General features: G+C 37.3%; 2 protein-coding genes across 3 annotated transcripts; one reads left to right on the top strand and one right to left on the bottom strand.

The window, feature by feature from the left end:
• Window positions 1-6,324: 6,324 nt before the first annotated feature.
• Window positions 6,325-16,242, bottom strand: LOC120623300 (serpin B7-like). 2 transcript variants are annotated; one of them, XM_039889252.1, is made up of 7 exons: window positions 15,377-16,242; window positions 14,648-14,821; window positions 14,077-14,289; window positions 12,759-13,001; window positions 9,376-9,579; window positions 7,561-7,690; window positions 6,325-6,472 (listed from the first exon to the last, which is right to left on the bottom strand). In XM_039889252.1, the coding sequence occupies exons 1-7, from the start codon at window positions 16,046-16,048 to the stop codon at window positions 6,363-6,365; spliced, it is 1,746 nt and encodes a 581-aa protein (XP_039745186.1). In that variant the 5' UTR covers window positions 16,049-16,242; the 3' UTR covers window positions 6,325-6,362. The 2 variants fall into 2 exon arrangements, with proteins under 2 accessions (XP_039745186.1, XP_039745187.1); XM_039889253.1 differs by lacking the exon at window positions 9,376-9,579.
• Window positions 11,313-13,045, top strand: LOC120623301 (acetylcholine receptor subunit beta-type acr-2-like). Its single transcript, XM_039889254.1, has one exon. It carries the CDS (start codon window positions 11,344-11,346, stop codon window positions 12,595-12,597), a length of 1,254 nt encoding a protein of 417 aa, XP_039745188.1. The 5' UTR covers window positions 11,313-11,343; the 3' UTR covers window positions 12,598-13,045.
• Window positions 16,243-17,555: the final 1,313 nt, after the last annotated feature.

The following is a 17,555-nucleotide window of genomic DNA, read 5'->3' as shown; positions in this document are numbered from 1 at the left end:
CCTTCGCACACCATATCGACCAACTCAATACCGACTCAACTCTCGACCGAAAAATAGATTAAAGCAAGAAACGGCAGTGCGAGTTATATAGTCATGTTTTATGAAGGAGGTAACATTCAAACTGCAGTGCCAGTAGCATACTACGAGTGGACACTCTTCGCCCACGCGAAATACATTTAAAACGGTTGTTTTTAAGTGTATGACGTGTCTTTATCGTCTTTGTCTTTGTCGAATGATGTTTAAAGCTCACATTGAAATGCCAGCTTTAATTTCAGTAGAGTCTGCATTTGTTTTTATTGTTGATAAGTCGATATGAAATGAAAAGGATTTTATATAGGTTCGACTACAACAATTTTAAATTTTCAGTGCTTTTACTATAGCTTCGACCAACATCTTAAGAGGAGGTTCTTCACTATAAAATGTGCGTGAGTGTGTGTGTGTGGGTAGGTGTGTGTATGTGTGGATGTGTGTGTGTGTTTGTGGTTTTTTGTTGTTTCAGTGCTTTATTATTACCGTCGGAATACTTAGTTTCTTGCCATATTTCAACGGACAGCACCTTTCAAATGTTACCAATAACTACCATACAAAAACTAACTGCTTAATTATTATTCATACAACGTGTAAATGAAAACCGAAATAATACTTCAGAGAATAATAATAATAGGTACATTATTATTGTCTCTGTGACTTATCTGTGCAACAGAAACGCTAATAGTTTTTGAGTAAACCATCAATAAATTTTGCTGTTAATAATCACATACAGCCTTAACATCAAACGAAAATGTAAAATCAACGCGGTACGCGTCGCACAGTGAAGGTACTAAGCACGTGTCGGTCTTTTATCTTCAATAGGGTTGTCATAAGTAAACATTTGGAATGTTTTCAATTCGCTTGTATGGAAATATAGATATGCTTCTTTTGATTTAATACTTTTACAGGGTGACTCCTTATGAAATATACTTACTTATATATTCAACAGTATTTCGTAATTCCGTTACACCTTGTATAAAGCACTCAAAGTGTGGAGGTGGTGTGTGTTTTATTACGTTTCAGCGCCAATACACAAATAATAACTGATTTACCGACGTTGTTGTTTGTTTACATCAAAATTTATACTCGAGCTTTTCGTCTTTGTCACCTGGCAAGGATCATAATTTTTCAGATCATTTATTATTTATTTATATATTAATATACATCATATCAACCCATTACCGGCCCACTACAGGGCACGGGTCTCCTCCCAAAAGCTGTAGTCCACCACGCTGGCCCAGTGCGGATTGGTGGACTTCCCACACCTTTGAGAACATTATGAAGAACTCTCAGGTTGTAGGTTTCCTCACGATGTTTTCCTTCACTACACGATACTAGCGCGGTTTTTAGCAGTATAACGGGTCCGCCATCTTCACCTTCACTTCGTAGTAATGTAATTTGAAACGCACCGGACGTAATGCGTGACCGAAGATTATTTCTAACGTGAAATCGTATTATCTCAACCGCACTAAACTGTTATGTAGGTAGATTTTTTTTAGATGCAGTGCACCTCGATTCCATGCGGTTCAGTGGCGAAACACCGAGTCTGGTATCATGCGTAGTACGCGATGCATTATAGCTAAATGTGAACGTAGCCGCTGAAAATACGCCGTTTTCATAGTACCTACGCCGTTAAAGTAGTCTTTAGCTTTTAGTTTATCCTAACCTCATCTGATTTTTTTTTGTTCTACTACAACTTAGCCGTTCACTGCATCTCAATGGCAGCGGGCTAGCATGCTAGGGGTATGACAGTTATACTAAACCTCTACGGTTTTTACACGGCATGTCTTTGTCTGTTTTTAGCCACTACCGAAGCCTCACACCAGACTAGAATTTAAAAGTTTTGTATTGTAATAATTGACGGATCAAGCAAGCCCTCGAAACTATCACTTATAAACACAGCAACAGCAGTGGCGTGCACTGAGTTTACCAGGGTATGCATACATCAGGGAAATTGCATTAAATGGCAATAATCCTCCTCCTAGACGAGCTATATTCCAAATTTAGGGAAAGCAGTGCTTTTACGCATGTATGAAGTACACGCCACTGAGCAACAGTTCGCAATGCATGTTAGGAACACGTCCAGCAGCATGCCGCCCTGTCCCGTCAACTCTAGGTTTAGATTTTAAGCCTCATATGCCGGAACACAGCATTGCAGCTTGGCGGTAGAACTTCGCCAGATGGGCTCTGTCACAAAATACTCTTTAACTACATTTTCAATACATTGTAGCTGCCAGCTGCCGTACAGTCGTGTATTCCTTAAATCTTGTGTTTGTGTTTTTCGTCGTTTCACTCCCAACGACGTGATGACTAAGGTCAACAACATTATTAAACACAAGGTACTTGTGACTTGGCCTCTAATGTAATCTATTAAACGAAAACTCGTTTTTAATTGGACACATTGTTTCAATTTTAGATTCATTAATTGATGTTTGTTATGGTACTGAGTCATCGGATGCACCTTTGAAATTTTTTTGCCTTACAGGTACAGGGTACATGTTGCAAATAACACTTCAACATTGCCTACTACACCCCTTTATACCTCTTTCATTCATAGCTTTATGTCGCGTATTTTGATTTAGGTCTGCCATTGTGAATGTTAAAACGATCGAGATGTTTATCTGCCACATATCACTTTGTCTCGTTTTATAAGTCATAAGTCTGAAAACACATAGATCACAAAGACTCCATTGTTTTCAATGAATAATGAATGTTAAGGACCGTCCCTAATGAGATAAATGTTAGAGGATATCGATTGGCCATTAGTGTCATCAGGAGAGCAGGTAGGTATATCTATTAAGTATCATCACCGACTAAAGTGTTTTGTTGAAGTGTGAATTGAAGGAATCCATATTCAATATAGCAAATTCTGTTGCTTGTTCTGTGGCCACAACAACAAATATCTACTAAAAACAATAAAATAGTTATTTAGTGGGGGCTCCCATATAACAACATGATTTTTTGCCGTTTTTGTAGATCAAGGTACAAAACCCTTCGTGCGCGAGTCCGACTAACACTAGGTTGGTTTTATTAAAGGTATCTGATTAATTGTCCTTAATCTCTATCCGATAAAGGACAGAACTTTTAAATAAAATGGAGGTGCTTTACTCGCAATCAGGGCAACAGTAACTATTGCTATTAGTTTTTTTTAATCTACTAGTGTAAAGAGTGAACCAGCCATTTGTCTCCTACCCAATTATTTCCTGGCACTATTTCGTATACAAACATGAGAAACATTATTGTGTGGCTGTGTATTTTCCTGCCCTACTTATTGTGGGCACAAGTTTTATAATATAACAGGCTAGACCGCTGCTATCGTAGACTATCCTTGCATCATTTAAAACAAGCACGGCTAGGATGGGCAGGAGACAAGTATATCGCCGGGGAAAGGATAAAAATGTATCTTCTCCCGCAGCTTTATCGACTCTCAGAGCACTGGACTGAACTCCAAATAATATATATGTAATATGAAATGGGGGAAAATGTCTCCTATTCCTTAATCCGGTGCTTTAGCAGGTGGACACGTTAATTATATCGTGGCCTGTGTGTGGCCTTTTTAGCCCTGCAGATAAGATTGCAGTAAAGGGCCAACTTGTAGAGGGTCGTGTAATAATAATTAGGGTAATACATACACAAAAATAATTATACTTACCTACTACACGTTTTCTGAGAACATTTTTAATATTCATATTATGATATCGTAGAAAATGACTATCAGGTTATTTATCTAAGAAATCTCGGAGAGATAGTATGTGTAAATGGAATAGAAAGCAAGCTAGAAGTTCATAATAAACGTCGCAAATTTTTGTGCTTGACGAACTAACACGCTGAATCTACAAGGGTTCCTTGACTTTGACCTTCAGCCCTCCAACCCGCACTGCCCGAGAGAGGGCTTGAGGTTCTAAGCTTTATCCCGCAATCCTGCGAAAGAATGCAATGTAGGTGCAGTGGACTACTAAAAGTCTGAGGATGCGATTGTGACACTTGCCGATTGCTTCATATTACCTATTAGGAAAATTCGTAAGCAAAGAAAATGCGAAAAAGAAAATAAATTTCAAATTAGTTTTTCTACAAATAAACAAACAAATTAATGGAAACAAATTTATTATTTGTTCCTGTTGCGCAAACTATCATCCCCAAATGTTAGAAACTTGGCAAAAGATTAAGGTGACCCGATTTTATACTACGACTCAGCGTTACATAATACGCTTGACCTACGGAATATGGGTTTTGTGACCCGAATTCGACTGAAAAGTTGCCATAAAAGCTTCATAATTGCCTCTGATATGGATAATAGGATAGCTCATCATCATTTGTGTCTCAGACGTAGGTAATATTATTCACTCATGTTATATTTCTTCAATCATTTATTCTTTTCAATTTTTTTTTTTAATTATTAACAATGATTAAAAAAAATAAAAAACATTATTAAAAATTTATAAAAAAAACATCCACCCTCCGTTTGTGGGGCTTTTGAATGCCCAAGAAACCGGCGGTCAGGACTCCAGAGTGAGGAACCTCCTCACAATACGCGCCGTTTTAAGGACTACTGCCTTATGTATCTGACCCTTGATCCAACAACCAAGCGAAAGCTTCTTATGAAGCTCGAAGCTTTTCGCGAGAAGACCATTGACTGAAACGACGATCGGAACAATAACGGTCGACTCAACATTCCACATGGCGCAAATCTCGTGGGCAAGGTTCAATTATTTAGATACTTTGGTCCAAGTATTTAGATACTTCGACTATGTTATAAGTATTTTATTTTTACGAGTGTGTTTTATTTGCAAGCCGGAATCAAGGGTCTAAAACGTATCTTCGTACCTATGCAATGCATAAACTTAAAACATTTTAACAGATTTGTAAAATCCTTATCGTATGGAATGCTACATTCTTAGCGAGTAATATAGGCTACATTTTATTTCAGTATTAAGGTAAGGATTTTATTTCGATACTTAGGTAGGAGATAACGAAAAATGTAAAGATCGCGCGTTTGGGTACTCAGTTGCGGGAGGGTGTGGGTAGCAGTAGAGCTTTTTGTGACTGAGCTCGTCAGGAGGATACTACCGCCATGCTTATTTCTGCCGCAAAGCAACATTGCTGTGATACGGTCTGAAGGGCGTGGTTTCCGGTGTAGTGTAATAGGCCCATGAGAATTAGGTTGACACCTACGCCTGTGGTTGATGGACACAGGGCGGCAGTTTATAGGACGTGTTTCGTGCATGCACTGCGTACTGTTGCTCTATTTATAGACGATGGTTTCCCACATGCAATTATGTTTTATGTGACAAAACCGACGCCTATAAACCTTCAATATTTTTTGGCTGTCAATTATTACAGTAAATAAAAGTAATGAAATGCAAATCCGTGGTCAATGATTGGTCAATGTGGCAGCGAGTTGCTGTTGATGACGGGGGCGCAGCGGCAATCTTCGCTCGCACCCCCTACTGGCCTGTGGCGGAAGATAGTTTGACGCTATCTTGCAACGTTTCGGCGTCACACCACTCACTCGCAGCAAAGTGTTTTGCGAACCAGTCGATAGTTACGCTCAACAGCGCTTGCATCAATAATTTACTAAAAGGATGTCTAGAGGTTAAAAAACCCTGTACGAGTAAGTATACTCAATGGCCACGTGTGTGCATTTTAAATTTGCACAAAAGCACTGCTTGCCCTGCAATTTTTTATATAACTTGTATAGGAGAAGGTTTTCCTACTAATGTCTTGGTTGTTTATTTGAAAGCAAAGCACACACACATTATATACAAAGTAAACACATATACAGAAGAAACATAGAATAGAAAAATAGAGCTCGCAAAGGCGGTCTTAACACTAAAGCGATCTCTTCCAGACAACTTTTAACCTTAGAAAAGACGAAGGAACGGGGAAGCAATGTCTTTTTACTAACTAAAAAATAATAATATATATAATATAATAAATTGTTATTCTTATTATTATTAATGAGGGAAGTTTGTAAACTACACTGACTATATTGGTACCACTTAGTAAGATTGGCTTCTCACGGTTGACAAAAGAAATTCGAGGCCAAATCAAGTAAATATGTAAATTATATTGCTAAAATTAAGTATGTAGTAGAATGATTGTTTAAATCTTAATGCTTAATAAAACAATGTGACTTTTTTACAAAAGGTGCTTTTATTTGTAATTATAAGATAAGATATCAAGGTAGGAATGTAGTTGGTAAAGTCTATTTTTTAGAACTTGTCTTATTAAATAAACAATTTTCATAATTTTTTAGTGTAAAGTTTGTTTTAAAGATGGAAGAAAAATAAAAAAGTTCAATAAAATGGAGTAAGATACTTAAATTACAATGTCTATAATGCAAAATTTCCATTCATTAATGTAACGTTTTTCCATCGAACGAAGAAAAGGTACGGGCGGTCCACAATAATTTCTTTTTCCGGAGTCTCATCCCATTCTATTCCTAAAATTATAATAAGTATCAATTACACCAAAACAAAATAATTGTAATAACTAGATACTAATAAACGACAAATATGCCGAATAAGGTTGAATTATTTCAAAATTTTCTGTTGTCTGATCTGGTGCGAGGCTTCGGCCGTGACTAGTTTTTTTTTTTTTTTTATATAATACTCACATCTGTTTTCTATTTCATAGAACTTAATTAAGGATGGCCGTGACTACCACCTTTAAGAAAAAGACTTGTCGCTAACCGATTTAGCGTTCTGGTATGATGTCGCGTAGAAACTGATTAAAGGTATGGGTTAAATTTAACCGGCATAACTCTCCAATTGGTTTACAATTTTAGACTGCATCATCACTTAACACTAGGTGAGATTGAGAGAGGGGGGGGGGCATGGCTAGAAAAAGCTAAACCTAGCTTAGCTCTTAAGTTAAAGAAGAAAGAGTATTTTATTAGTAATTTCCCTTACGAGCTTCCATGCTTAATTCTGCCCCTTTCAGAATAAAAAAAAGCAAACAAGGCATGGATTTCGGACATAAAAAGTATGATAGAACACTTATTATAATCCCGCCAAACGATAAATACAGCGGAGATAATAAGCCCAGACAAAATTTATGAATATTAAGCTTCATTTGCTATAAGTACTCCGCGAACAGCAGGAGAATTTGAATGGTGTAATTTATAATTTCTTCAATCCGTATACTCCACACCAAACAGATCCTCGGCAATGTACCCTCTACGCACGTTTAGCTCCGAAACCGGAGCATCCTCAGGAGATGTTGACATTACAATGAATAAATGTTATGTCAACAGATTCTCCTGCTGTTCGTGGAGTATAGCAAATTAAGCTTAATTTTCATAATATATTATGGATTTACGCAAAGTAACGCCTGCTACTACCCAGACAAAATTTTGAAACGTTTAGATATCGATAAACTTATCATCCATCTGGAGCATAATTATTTTTTAAAGTAGATACGTAGCAGTTATTTTAAATTCAAAGATCGCCACTTCATTTCATTTGGTAATAGAAAGGTATGTCTAAGAAGATACGTACTAGTCTAAGTGTATATTAGGCAAAAGATTACCGTCATCTTTGTAGGCGTTCCGACCAGCCTCCGCCCAAAACATGATCCGCTGGACCGCGTGCGACAACCTCAGCTCTCCACATCCACTGGTCTTGGCGTTATTTGTTTCAACTAAGCGTGAAATACCCATCTGTGAAATATATAGTATCCATTATCAATGTATTACCGGACCACTTCAGGGCACGCTTATTTTCTGCGAATGAGAAGGGTTTAGGCCGTTGTCCACTCTGGCCAATTGCGGATTGGTAGACCTCACACGACTCTGAGAACTGGAGAACTCTCAGGCATGCAAGTTTTTCACGATGTTTTCCTTCACTGTTTTAAGCAAGTTATATTTTTAATTTCTTACTTGTGTTTAAGTGCAAAGGACAAGCTGTGGATGACATTCCTCCTCTAACACTTAGCGGCGTTCAGCTTAATAGGGTGACTGAATTGAAATATTTGGGGTACATCGTGACAGAAGATATGTCTGATGTTAAAGACATCGAAAGGGAACGTAGGTCATTGGCCGTCAAATGCAATGCTGGCTCGTAGGTTTGCACGATGTAATGCAGATGTAAAGATTACGCTTTTTAAAGCTTACTGCCAAACGTTCTACACTTGCAGCCTGTGGGTGGCGTATACGCAGAGGGCTTACAATGACCTACGTGTGCAATATAGTAATGGCCTCAGGATACTGTTGGGGTTGCCGCGCTGATGCAGCGCATCACAGATGTTTGCAGACGTTGATGACTTTTATTGTGTAATAAGGAAGAGAGCTGCATCTTTGATGAGCAGGATTCGCGGCAGCAGCAAAACCATTTTGCAAACACTAGCTGGAAAGCTAAATAACCCGTTCTGGAGGCACTAGGTGGGTTTACATACACACACACGGAGCAAAAAGTATTAAATTTTAATTATTTTTTTCATTTCATTTTACTATCATTATTCATTGTAATGAATAATTTATAACATTCCATTTGAATCAATTTATACTGTAATTTTAATTTTTAATTCGATATTTTTTTATTAACTAATACTAATTGTTGTTTTAAATGTATTAATATGGGCTTTGCCTGAAATAAAGAGATTATTATTATTATTAAATCAAAAACGCACATCAACGCTCCGGACAATAAGAGGTGCGTACCGTATCAAACATGGTTCCCCCTGAAAGGAAGACCGAAGCCCTAACCACTTTCTCCGCTTAATATAGTGGTTGGTAGATGTTGTGCTGTGTAGCATGTATTTTTTTTTAATAACATCTCTCAATACACTTCTGACTGAATAACAGCGTTATTATTGCATTCACTTCCCTAGTGAAGTCCCAGGATCATTCCTCAGCAAGAAAATTTGAGAGTCATAATTTACGAAACGGTCTTTTATAATAAATGCAAAATCGGCAAATATTATGCTTCTTTCAGAATTTAAATTCTGTGCGTTTGAAAATGAAGCACGGCCCTTGATGACAAATGGAAAACCCACGCCTATAAACATACCAACTCGTTTCATGGCATGTAAGGAGCACATCCTTGATACTGTCCATCTTGAATTATGGATACTACTAAGATGGCTAATGAATATCTTTTTGAAAAATTACATAAATACTTATTATATTTCGATAGACACCCAGACACTGAAAAACATTCATGCTCATCAAACAAACATTTTCTAGTTGTGGGAATCGAACTCTCGGTAGCTGCCCTCTGCGCCAATCGGCCGTCGAAATGGTATGAAGTGACTCACCGTTTGTTCGAGAAACCATTCTAAAGTGGAGTGGTTTTGGTATTTTCTTAATTCTGTGGGTAAGTACACCTCAATAAAATAAATAAATACCGTTTCAAGTTTCCCAGGTAACAGCAGTGTCATGCGCAGCGTGTAAATCGGCAGGATCGCGGCTACCCGCATTGAAAGTAATTTCTTATCAAGTTCCCATAGGCTTGACGTAGTCACATTTTTTGCCAAGTTACGGAGTGTGTGCCCTTTGGGGATCAGCAGCATGAGTGTTAGACCAGGTGTTGCATATTTAATCTCCAATGCCTTGAAATAGAAGCGATTATATACCAACTTTAATATTTTAACTGGAATACTAACGGACACATTATTTTCTTTTTTCTAACTAATTTATATATTTTTTATCTCACTACAAGTGATATTTTCTTTTTTCTAAAACTAATATATATTTTTTTTATTTTGACTACAAGTTAGCCCTTGACTGCAATCTAACCGTAAGTGATGATGCAATCTAGGATAGTAGCGGGCTAACCTGTTAGGGAGTATGGCAGTTATATTTAACCCATACCCCTAATCGGTATCTACGCGACAACGTACCGGAACGCTAAATCGGATAGCGGTACGTCTTTGTCGGTAGGGTGGTAACTAGCCACGGCCGAAGCCCCCCACCAGACTAAAACTAAAAAACGAATCAATACCGACTTAGTGCAACCGACATACAAAATGTTTACGTTGTTGTCTTTATATATGCTTCATTCTTCATGTGTTTGTTCTTTTTTTGTCTTGTTTCTTTGCTTGAGTGGTGTACAAATAAAGAGTATAAATAAATAAATAAAAATATATATATGTAATTGTTTTATGATATAATAACCATCAGTACATGTATCTATTTTTTTAATAAACCTTCTCCTCTAAAATCGATAAGTTAGCGATAATCGCTCGATGTGTAGTGTTTTGTTTTTATAGCTATAGTTGAAGAACCAAGCAGATGGCCCACCTTATGTCAGCAGGGCAACACTAACCAAGGAACTCGTCCTGCAACATGTCGCGCCGTCATGGGCGTACCCGGGGGGCGAGATTTCAGGGGGAAATCTCGCAGAAAATGTATGCACTCTCTTAAAATAAGTATGGCAGCCAAGACACGGACAGGTACTCTCCTATCACAGCGTCACAATTACAGGGAAGCTCACCGCTTCCCTGTAATTGTGGTTACCCTAGTGATTATTTCGTTATATTCTTTTTCTGTGCTGCTTAATAAATGTTCCTATTCATTGTGTGGCCGAGTGGCGCAGTGGGCAGCGACCCTGCTTTCTGAGTCCAAGGTCGTGGGTTCGATTCCCACAACTGGAAAATGTTTGTGTGATGAACATGAATGTTTTTCAGTGTCTGGGTGTTTATCTGTATATTATAAGTATTTATGTGTATTATATTCATAAAAAAAAAATATTCATCAGCTAACTTAGTACCCATAACACAAGCTACGCTTACTTTGGGGCTAGATGGCGATGTGTGTATTGTCGTAGTATATTTATTTTTATTTATTTATTCATATTGATTAAAGCCTTACAACCTTCCCGTTATTTATGGTGTTGACGGGCTGTGTTTTGATAAAAGATGGTAGTTCTCAGACTTTAAGAAAAGCAGATTCTACCATGTTCGGGCGATATCAGTTTATTTGCATAAATGTGCGTTAATTTTTAGTTATGGTTGAAACTCATGCGCGACACTTTCCGTACTTTGACCGAGTTCTGGGTTATGCTTAATATAACAAACCAAAAACCTTAGTAGTAGGTATTATCTTGAAAATGGTATGTGTTAAAGAAAGTTTTAGAATCTCTGGTATAGGTTAAATATAATAAAGATAGGTTACTAGTAAACGCAGCATAACAGCAATATTCAATCACGTAATGAAAGTATCAAATAACAATGCCGATATGAAAATGGTTTACATCAATTATCAAGTTATCATTGGTGGGCGTTGTACTGTATCAAATTTTGTGTATCTGCATTTGGTCCAAACCCATTGCCTACAGTGAGGACGCCCTCAGTACCTCTCTAAACATCGTAACGATGGTGCGTTACGGTCCTCTACTTGCTCTAGTGCTTTACTTTCTTGCAAACCCTGTTTGGAGTGATGACAGTTCTGATACCAAGCAAGTAGAACACGACGAAATGAAATTGCACACCGATGTACTAAAAGAATATAACAGTGACATGCGACCGGTGAGAGACCACAAAAGCGCTGTCACCGTCAAAGTGCGTTTCGCGTTGAAGTATTTAAGTTTCGATTCTTCAGAAGAAATGGTCACCGTGCACAGTTGGGTGGCACTGAATTGGAATGACGCGTTTTTAACTTGGACGCCCAGTGACTACGGTGATATTAACGAGATCCAAATCGAGAGCCATGAAATATGGACACCAGGCATGGCCCTGTTCAATGCAGATGCCACATCATATAACAGCGATTCATTTTACACCACCTGTTTAGTAACTAACACGGGAAAGGTCACTTGCGTTCCGCACCTTGCTCACACAGGCATTTGTAGAACAACGCTTAAAAGATGGCCGTATGATGTGCAAAATTGTACACTCTATTTCGGTTCATGGATGCACACTGGAGAACAGATTAATTTTACATTTTACAATTTAAAACCGGTAGTGCTCGATGATTTTCAAAATGGTGCCGGTTGGAAACTTTTGAACGTCGTCAACGAGCGATTACCAGGAAAATACAACCTCAACAGCACGTATCCCATGCTTAAATATACGTTTATGTTACGCAGAGAAGCGGCCGGCCTCGCAGCTATCGTTGTTGCCCCATCAGTTATTTTGGTGCTAGTAACGCTGGCGTCTCTATTACTTGACGTTAAGGATAATACGAGATTAATACTCCTGTGCTTCAGTTTGTTCGGTCATTTTACGATGACTAGTGAAATAGGATATGTAGTACCTAAACTGAGCACAGATACACCGATTATACTATTACTTGTAAGAGATTCAATGATAATCACTCTAACTGCAATTTTCGTGACTATGGTGCTGATGTCCTTACGAAAGCAAGTGGTGCCTGCTCCAGCTTGGATTATGACACTTAATCGCTTAGTTAGCATTGGGCCAGGAAAATATATGGTTTTTACAGAGTTCGATCCAAGCGATGGTGCTGAAGGCAAAATAGTGTCCGAAGATCCGAGAACTGAGGAGAAAAGCACTCGTTCCGCCTCCGACTGGATAAAATTCGCTACTGTGCTAAATAACCTCACTTTTGTCATACTTCTATTCGTTTATATAATATTAATTTGTACTTGTATCCCGAGTGATAAATAAATGAATAAACATATAATCGCTAGGTTAGCTTAGAACTTAATCCTAATAAGGCACATTTCATTGTACTTAATACATAATTGAGCTTTTGAACCTAAGCAAAATCTGTAGATACAAATATAAATAAGTTTCAAGAAATATTGTTGATAATGAATTAGACCTACCTCAGCATTCCATTCCTCGATATCGGCATACCGCATGACGTCATTTATTCTGATCATTCTTACAGACCGTTGAGGTTGGGTGAGCTCAGAGTCATGAAAAGGTCGTGAGCCATTGAGCACGGTGGGCGGAGACCGCCACCGCGCACGAAAGTACAAAGTGTTCAGCAGAATGGAACATGCACCCTCGGAAAAATCGTCTTCTTCGAAAGTATTGCGCATTGCACCACCAGAATCTGTTTTCACCTTAATATTGACATAAGATTATTACAATAAACTTTAAATTAAGACTGACGTTTTTTTAAATAATTAAGTAACAGTGATTGTTTTAATAACACACAAAATTAATATCCAAAATCTCATCAATCAGTTGACAGATTGTATTTAGTAAGTTTTTTGAGTAGGACTGTTCCCCTTTAGATATTTTTAGCTTGGATTTTAAATTATTTATTAACTTTTTACGTAAGACAAAACTAATTTTCATTACGGGCACGGGCTCCTCTCAGAATGAGAAGGGTTTAGGCCATAGTATACCATACCAATACGCTGGTCAAGTGCGGATTAGTAGACTTTTGTGAACATTATGGAGAACTCTCAGGCATGCAGGTTCCTTCGCGACGTTTCCCTTCACCATTTAAAGCAAGGGATATTTAAATTGCTCGAACATAACTCCCAAAAACTAACTCGATCTCCTCGAAAGGAAACTAAGACACACAGTTTCCTTAAACATAAATATTCAGTAACCTAATTAAGTTTTCTTTGCATCCATGCAAATATATAAATTCAAAAGTTAATCTGTTACTCTGTGTACCTTTTCACGCCTAAACCACTGAACAGATTTACATAATATTTGGCAAAAAGATAACTTGTATCCTGGGGAAGGCCAATGATACTTTTAGCCCGATAAAAGGTCAACCGTTTCACGCATATACCACTGAAACGATAAAAATTGGCAAGCATGACTTGTAGCTGAGATAATACTTTTTAGCCTAGAAACAACCAAGCAATCTTAGAATTTCTATTATCCGAGAGAAAGAACGCACATGAAATTAATTAAATGATTCTTACTCACATATGCCCAACTTTGTTTTCTCATTTTACATTTATTGCCCTTATTATAGTCACTTGCTAAAAATACTGCGCAAATCAAATAACTCAAATGTCTAAAATAACACTTTTCTATCGTTTGTATTAAAGCTGAAACTACGAAACTATACACCGTATCTAACGATAGGTGTCTCTTGATAGAAAAACGCTAATTAAGTATTTGATTTACGCGTAATTTTTACTGCGTTCTTCCCCAGTAACGGGTTCTACCTACCCTGCTGTTGAGCGTTTTTGTTAAATTGCCCAATGTTTCTGTCCCGTTTAACCATTCCACTTGTAACTTAAGAGCAGGAGCAGATCCTTGCCGAAATTTTTGAGTTACTGGTAACCCTGCTTCCAGTACCAGACGTGTAGCCCAGCGGAACTTCAGATTGACACTTGATGTTGGGAGCCAGGAAACAATCTGATTTAGAAGCTTTATCTTGCCCTGTCATATAAACGTCTACGGTAAGGTTATCACTCAGGCTCCACAAGGATAGCTTTAAAACAATGTTAAGACTAACAATTTGCAAAAATTTGAGCAAAATCCGTTCAGCAAGTAAAACTAGGTATTTTTACTGCGTTCTTCCCCAGTAACGGGGAAACAGAAGAAAATTTATCGATTAGAATTAACGTTACTAATTTTGAACGCAAATTATATTGTCCTAAGTTAAACTGACACAAGTTGATTTATAAATGGTTTCGTCAAAGAGTAGGCTCGATACTAATTAATTAATAGTTGTTAATAATCTTATTCAAAAACTTGTAATATGAAAAGGGTACCTATTTAAAGAACGTAGACTTACTGAGTCAGATAATTGCAGATGCAAGTATCTGTCAATTTCGGCCGAAGAAACCGAATCAACTTCCGTGGACAACGCAGTGAGCGCCAAGTATAGAAACAGGCCGGACTGAGCGAAACTGATCCCATTTACCAGGTGGCCGGGCGGGCTTATGGATAAAAGCTTAATAAATGTGATCTAAAACATACATTTTTTCAACTAAATAAATAAAAAAAATCAAATTAAATTTCATATGTAAAAGAAAATATGTGTGTTAAAAATCATATGTACAAATCGTGTCCTGCCCGTAAAATAGATCTGGCCGACCATATCATGAACAGGTTGTATTTCGTGCAATGGAAAATACCCGCTGCCCACATTATGATAATATAGTAGGTATATCCAGTTCATTGCATAATTAGATTTTTTACATAGACCATCAATATAAATATCTCAGTAAAATGTGATTATTCTACAAGAGAAAGCGCTCTTAAGGATCGCGAGCTTTGATGTTAATAGTTGGTTTCCTGGCCCTGCATTCTCATTTCCATATTTGAAATAAGAGTCTACCAGAGTTTATGCGACCGATCCCCATAACCCATTGCCAACAGCTACCTGCTTGGACAGGTTTTATGACAATTAATAATGTTTTACTACTTATATAAATCGTTGCTACTAAAATATTATGGATCTGAATAATGGGAAAAATAATCTTTAATGATCGATTTTTACAAACTAAATATGCAACCTCACCTGATAAAACTTACGTTCAAATCGGTCTAATGACTGGGTAAATTTATCAAATAATGAAACATTGGCTGGTGTATCGGAACTTCTCTCTGGAACTTTTACAAATGGTACAGCTGTTGTTGATTCACTCACGGCTACTACATCACTCCGTGAAGTCAATATTGAATAATCTGACGAAGGTTTAATCTCAGTCTCCACGGTTGTTACTTCATAATTATTTTTTCCGTGTTCCAGTGGAAGTGAATTATATAAAAAGCTTCTGTGAATATCAGGATTGGGTGCGTGTTTAACAGAAGACTGTAAATATGTCTGTGGGCTATAGTAAATAGGTGGTCGCCGTCTGAGATCATTATCCAGTGTTCCTTTCAGAAACACGAAACTTGGATCTATGTATGGGCGTGCATTTGTTCTATATGAGTTATATCTTTGACGTTGTCTACCTGCTTGAATGGCATATGGCATGTTAGCTGGATCAAGCCTAGGCGAGACTTTTGGACAGTAGAACGGTTTGATATCCATAAAACATATTTGCGGGTAGATTGAGACATCAGGCTTTAATGGATTCGATATTGAAAAATCATACGGTCTCACACAAACACATAGACTATTTAATATTAGTATTCCAATACTGGCCGGAGTTCTCATTAGAGCGGTTCGATATAGGTAGTGATTCATTAGGCACGGCAATAAATTCCTAGGGCACTTTAATATCAATATTATATATTTAAGATTAAATATCACTTTTTACGAATGAAATCACTCAGGTTGTTTTGATATTGTTTTCACTACTGCTTTAGCTCAATTTTCTTATCGCGCTGCAAAATTTTCAGTTTATTATCTGTAGAAAATTAGTTCTGTTCCGCATGCGACAAACGTCTACCTAAATTGAAAGATGATATTTAAATGCTGCTAATTAATGCATACCTAGATTCCATATGGGTATGGTAAGACCGTACCTATTGTTTTCTTGTTATTGCCGATTTTTATGCATCAAAATAGCTATTGTTCAGATTTCTTTCTATTTGTCACAAATACCTAACTACTTTTTACGTTTTTTATTATAGGGATAGCTTCATCATCGTGAACATCATTATCGAGGGACGTCCACAGCTGAACTCAGGTCTTTCTTAGCTTGCCTAAGGTTAGCGGCAATATCTACACTGGTAGCACGCACTGTATAAAAACTTTGTTGGTATTCGAGCGCTAATAAATAAATAAATATACTAAGATAGCTGATGAAAATGTAATGACATAACGCTAATGACATATTTACGAAAATATGTATTGAAACTACCCGATCACTGCCCATCTGAGTTAGATTTTCGTGAGGGGTGGTTCACCTCTCTCTCGAAATTGGACCTGTGTTATGGAGTCTAAATTCTGAGGTGCTATCGCCTTTATGGTCCTCGGCTCCACTAGAAATCACTCAATATATTAAGAAGATTGTTTAATCTAGTTCTGTTTAAAACCTGCTAAGGAACATCCTTAGCCATTGTGCAATGTAAACTAGTCATCTCAAACTGAAATGTAGCCAGGTCGCTTGTGCACAAATGATTAAAAAGAAAGATTACTCAGTCGAAAGACAGTGAACAAATTGCTTTAGCTATAAAAGCACTCTGATGGAAGAGTTTAAGAACATAGACCCCATCACTCTACGAGCTTGGAAGCTGGAAAATTTAGAAGACATCTTAGTTATTTACAGATCTTAGTTATTTATCTCTGTGGTACTATATATTTAAACAAGAAAAAACTATTGTTCTTCAACATTACAAATGATATAAATGGATGGCATGCTATAAACTGTTCACAAGGGTCTTCGGTTAGCATTTCCAAATTTGCGGCTGAAAATAAACATGCGGGAAATAAGTTAATCATATTATAATAAAAAATAATTTTCTCTTTTGTGAGTTGTAAAGGGTCCAGTCCATTCTTCTTTAACTGGGTATAATCTGCAATAATAAATACAGGGGCGTCGTATGTAGATTCGCGGAAATGAACAAAGAGAAAAATGTTTATTCGACACATTTCTGGAAAATTATAACATCTTATCCTTAGATCTATGTGCGTGCTTAGCCTTCAAACTTAAGAAAAAGTTAAACGGGCGAAGTTATGTGTCCGACATACTCTCGTCTTGTCTCGTTTTAACATCGAGCAAACTCAAAGTACACACATAGTGATTGCA

The sequence above is a fragment of the Pararge aegeria genome, chromosome 4, assembly GCF_905163445.1.
Source record: "Pararge aegeria chromosome 4, ilParAegt1.1, whole genome shotgun sequence".
In the NCBI taxonomy this organism is placed as follows: domain Eukaryota; kingdom Metazoa; phylum Arthropoda; class Insecta; order Lepidoptera; family Nymphalidae; genus Pararge; species Pararge aegeria.
The sequence above is the reverse complement of the archived record's forward strand: the minus strand, read 5'-3'. Positions and strand labels throughout refer to the sequence as shown.